The 5,140-nt window shown below is 42.2% G+C and overlaps 1 protein-coding gene across 1 annotated transcript in view; it reads left to right on the top strand.

Annotated features, from left to right (window-relative positions):
* The window catches only part of VAT1L (vesicle amine transport 1 like), a 101,047-nt gene that overhangs the window by 48,112 nt on the left and 47,795 nt on the right, over positions 1 to 5,140 (top strand). The window contains exon 7 of the mRNA XM_019505517.1: positions 1,981 to 2,175. Coding sequence (XP_019361062.1) covers positions 1,981 to 2,175 — 195 coding nt within the window. The remainder of the gene's footprint in view (positions 1 to 1,980; positions 2,176 to 5,140) is intronic.

Raw genomic sequence — 5,140 nt, 5'->3', positions numbered from 1 at the left:
TTCCCCCCCCCCCCCCCATGTGCAATTACATAGAAAAAGAGATTTTTGACACTGAAATTTTCTTTTCACAAATAATGGGGGCCAAATTTGTGGGAAACCCAAAACCATCATATCTAGTGTGCTTTTCCCATGATTTCCATGCCATTACCTTGCTTTGGGTTCAAAAAATGCAAATGTTACTAGGGACTGCTCAATCTTGTGGATGTAGGTAACTCAAGGGTTTGGATACCACATGGTTTAAAGCAGTGGGAGCTGGCCTTCCTAGCCTTCATGCCACAAATTAGGCCTCCAGTCCTCTTCCCCTGCCTGTTACACTGCTCTGCTTTTTTCTCCTTGCTCTGTGCTACCTGCCTGTTCTGCTTTCTGCCCCTTGCCCTTTTTCCACTGTGCTGCTTGTCCCATCCCTGTTCTGCCATGTGCCACACAGGCTGCCCATGCCACTTATGGCACTCATGTTGTAAGTTTGGCCACCCCTGTTTTTTATCAGATGGTGCAGCTATGCCCCGGTGAAAATACTAGTCTGATCTTACACTGGTCTTCTCCAGCACCTAACATAGGACTTGGCAGAAGGCAACAGTGTCGTTGGTTTGCTGGTTCCTCTATTTGAAGCTAAGAGAGTCCAAAAGAAATCAACAGAAAACTATTGCATGATTTTATACAAACTACTGAGGGAGAAGAGTAAAACTGTATTACTGTGGTCTGAAACTAAATTCCCTGGGTTCACTTCTGACTTTTTTTTTTTTTAAACCTTATTCAGGCTCAAACAAAAATTGGCAGTGTGTCCAGAATGATGTTAAAAAGCCTTAAATCAGTATGGTTCAGTACCTTCTTTGTAATGGATACTGGACAGAATAATGGTGCTTTTAGAGGCTGAAAAGGCAATCAAGGGAAATAATTAAAAAATTTAAGTGATGCACTGAGCCATTCATAAAAATGTAAATGTCTTTTTTACACTTACTTAATTTTACATTCTATAGCTTATTATTAAAAATCATAAGAATTTTTAATTAAAATTTTGCTCACTAGAATAAAACAGTATGTGGGACTCCTGGCTCAAGGGCAGCCTTATGAGCAAAAGAAAGAGAATAATTTCATTAGACGTAATGAGAGGCTTGCTCAGAAATCACAAGCAATAATATAGGAAACTTCAGCAGGAACTAGAGTAAGGCAATGGCAGCAGCAAAGTTATCTGTTATTTTTAGGAGCCGTGGGTTAAAGAATAAACAGCTGGTTGAAGAGCTGGAAAAAAAAAAGTCCAAATCTACTTAAGATCACATAAGTAAACTATTACAGCCAGGAATGGGGTTCAGGAATCCTGGACTAGTTTTGCATCCAAACCTATCCGTTTTATCAGTTGTCTAAATTTTCACAACAAAAAAATTCTGCTCGACTTCCAAATCAGATAGCTATGTATCTGACTACCAAGTTTTCGTACGTATGGTCTCATGGCAGCTCTAGAAGATTTTTGGAAGCGAATTTTGAGTTTCCATCTCTGGTTTCCTTACAATCCTTAGGAGAATCCTTTTGAAGTAACTGGCTTTCTATCAGGTGCTTCGTTGCATGTTAAGAGAACCTTTGTGATATGTTAATTCTTTGTCTCATGGGAAATGTGGGGTCTAGACTCATGGGATACGAGCCAGGGCTTTTCTACACATCACTTCCTCTGTGATAACAGCCCATGTGTACACTCCTCCCCAAGGAGGCAAACCTGCAATAGCTTAGCCTGCAGTGAATGAGGGACAAGTCACTATTGTTTAGCTTCTACCTACTGTGAGGAAAGACGTATGCACACAGGTCATTACCGTGAAGAAGCTGACAGTTGGTAAAACCCCATTGCCTTTTACACTGGACTGAATGATTCATATGTCCTTATTCTCACATTGGTCACTCAGAAAGGTGTTTGCATGTATGGATGCATTGTTGGTGTCTGCGTGCATGTACTAGTTTGTTCTAACCTTGAAGTCATTTGTTTCTTTTCAGTGGTGGCAGGTTGAGAAAGTGAACCCTATCAAGCTCTATGAAGAGAACAAAGTCATTGCTGGATTTTCCCTGTTGAATCTACTTTTCAAGCAGAACCGAGGTGGCCTAATTAAAGGTATAATGGACAAACTCATAACACTGTACAATGAGAAGAAGATCAAGCCAGTGGTTGATTCATTATGGGCCCTGGAAGAGGTAAGATCATTGATTTCCTCCCCCCACCCTCATTTGAATATAGTGAAGTGTAAAATTAGAGCTTGACCAATTCATTTTGCTTCTATTTCTGTGCCTGAGTTGGCAAGGACTCTAACATTTTGAAACTACTCAATTATCCAGTTATGCACAAATTTCTATAGTGCATATTTTCTTGATTTATAGGTGATCAACTACTACTTTGCTGTGAATACTCATAAAGAATGTAGTATTGGATAAGCACAAGTTGGTAGTTCTACTTCTTGAGTAACAGTGCAGCATGAATTGTAGCCCTTTTTTGTAGTTCAATTCAATCTCCTTGAGTGAGCAATCAAACATCGGACCTTAAATTTTCTTTTATATGCATTTGTGCCAAGCGTGCCTGTTTTCAGGAAGTTATCGCAAAAGCATCACTGATATATTAAAATCAGCTATTCTCTTTCAATTTGAAAATTCACAGACAGTTGTTCTCTTTTGATTCTCTTTTGATTGTTTGACCCTAAGAAATAGGAGCAATATAATCTGATGGTGGAATAAACAGTTACAGGTTTTTTGCTAAAACAGCCTTCCACAAACTCCCTCTGTCCCCTATAATGCAAATAAAAATACTGTTGTATTCTTAGAGGTCTGAAGAGACATTTTGTTGTTCTTTCTTTTTTTTTCTGTAGGAGTAGCACCTAAAAGGTTTGTCTGCAAAATTTCTCAAGTTTGAAATGCAGCCAAGCAATGATCTCTTTTGATGTGAATTGTAGTAGTATGGTTGCTGTCCAGAAGGTGCTGCCAAAAATGTTGCCTGTCATTGTTCACACTAGCTTGTATTACTGTGTACCCTTGAGAGCACAAGTGACCATCAGACTGTAACATGCAACATCAGCTAGCGTCCTGTGTACTTCACGGCCAGGGTTCTGGCCAGGGCATACATAGCACAGACTGCTCTAGTGGCATTAGAAGACAACCTCCTTGTAGCCAGGGGCACCAGTAAGAAATCCTACCTCTTTGAAGCCTCTGTCATGGTAAACTGACTACCAACCTGACTACCTGACAATGGCAGGTATTGATGGCCCAGCATGGTTCTTACTATCCCCTTCCTCCCAGACCTAGCAGTCTGAGTGACAATAGGTAATGACTTCTTGTGTGGGGCAGGGATATCCCATAGAGATGCCATTCTATCCCCACTTCTGTGCAAAATCTATAGGAGGCCACTGAGAAAATCATGAAGTACCAGGTGTGTAGCCACCAGCAAGCAGGCAGTGGTACCCAACTATATAATAGCCACCACTGAAATTTCAGGAAGCTTACAGAAAATTATCTCATGGATGAAGAGCAGCCGGGCCTAGTTAAATGTAGGCAAGGCCAAAGTGAGGCTAGACTGGACGGAGAAAAGTTTTTTAGAGAGCATGGCCAGGATTGGATTTGTATTTCCATAGTAGTTTAAAATCTCTTAAGTAATATAAAGTTTTTGTAGAGCGTGTAAATGTATTTTACATCATTGTGCTTCAGGAAGGAGGCTGTTAACAGCAATGACTATGAGCCTGAGTAATACTGGACAAATCAGGGTTGGAGGGGGGAATTTGTATACATGTCAGGCTAATCATTTCATCAGTGTGATGGGAATTTACTGGAAGACTTTTTAAGCAATATCTTTCATTTGTTTGGTAACATTTCATGTAACGTTTGGCAGTAACGTGTACTATCTCGTAACATTAGTTCATGAAACACGTAAATACATCTGTTCAAGACGGCAGCCTAGCATAATACAACTCATTTATCAAGCCTACTCACTTTTCGTGATCTAGCTGGCATTTTACAAAGCAAATTGCTGGGTGGCATCTGGAGGAATACAACTGTCTTGGAGTTTGAGGAAGTTTTCTAGTGGTGTTTAATTGATTTCAAATAGTTCTTGTTCATTCCAGGCAGTTTGGTCTTGAGAATATATGCTTATATGAAAATGTGGCTGGGTCAGTCTTCTGAAGCAAAACCAGTATGGTAGATCTAGAGATACCTCAGAGCTGGGACCCTAAATCCAAACAACCAGAACAATGGCAAATTTGTCTCTGAACTTGCTAGCTCCCCAAGCACATCACTTTGCTACTAATTTCCTACTAGCATTGGGGACCTTAATGCAAAGCCTCAGAGGCTACATCGAATTCAGTCACCATTTTAATAACTAAGCCCAAGGCATTCACTTACATTTTATGGACACAAAATTGTTTCATTGTTGTTTTTATTAAGGTAAGGGAGAATTCCTATTTCTACCCCCTCCTGCTAATACAGTACATGCAAGGGGAGAGCTGAAATGTAGGCAGATCTGTCTGGTAAGTCATGCATGGAATCAGCACTTCAGTCTGGCAGACAGCTGGGGAAGCCCTACTCCAAAAGTCAGCTGAGCAGGATTACTGCAAGTGAAATGTATGGCACCACAGGAGCCTTGAGGTTAGGTACATAAGCAGAACAAGAGAAATAGCCTTAAGGTTGAGGCCTGCCTGTCCGTTCATGTGGGCAACAAATCAAAGATTCCTGCACTGGGGAGAGGTCCAGGAGGGACAGAGAGTGGATCAGGGTAGCCAGGACATGCATATGGTCTGAGTGTCCTGCTGATACTTGGATGTTCAACAAGCTGCCACTGGGTGCTGACAGGCATGCAGCTCCCCACTGTAACCCATGGTGCTTCACAGAAAGTGCCATGAGTTACAACGCCCCCCACCCACACACACAATCCCTTGGGTTGCGAGGGTGGGGATTGAGCTTCATGTTGGAGCCAGCTATGTCTGCAGCTTTTCTCCCCTAGACCACCCCCCCCCCAGCTCCAGTGCTGTCTTCAGGATGGGAGGGGGGGAGAAGGGGGGCAAGGGAGCTCAAGCTGGGGATTGCACAGACTGCACTGGAGGGTGGGGCAAATGGATTGGAGCCCCCCCCACCTCAGGGAGGACGGGGGTGGGTTTTGATCCACCCACCCCACCCTCCTGTG

The sequence above is a fragment of the Gavialis gangeticus genome, unplaced genomic scaffold (genome assembly GCF_001723915.1).
Source record: "Gavialis gangeticus isolate Ggan-Ray unplaced genomic scaffold, GavGan_comp1, whole genome shotgun sequence".
Lineage (NCBI taxonomy): Eukaryota > Metazoa > Chordata > Crocodylia > Gavialidae > Gavialis > Gavialis gangeticus.
Note: the sequence above shows the minus strand (reverse complement) of the source record. Positions and strands in the feature narration are given on the sequence as shown.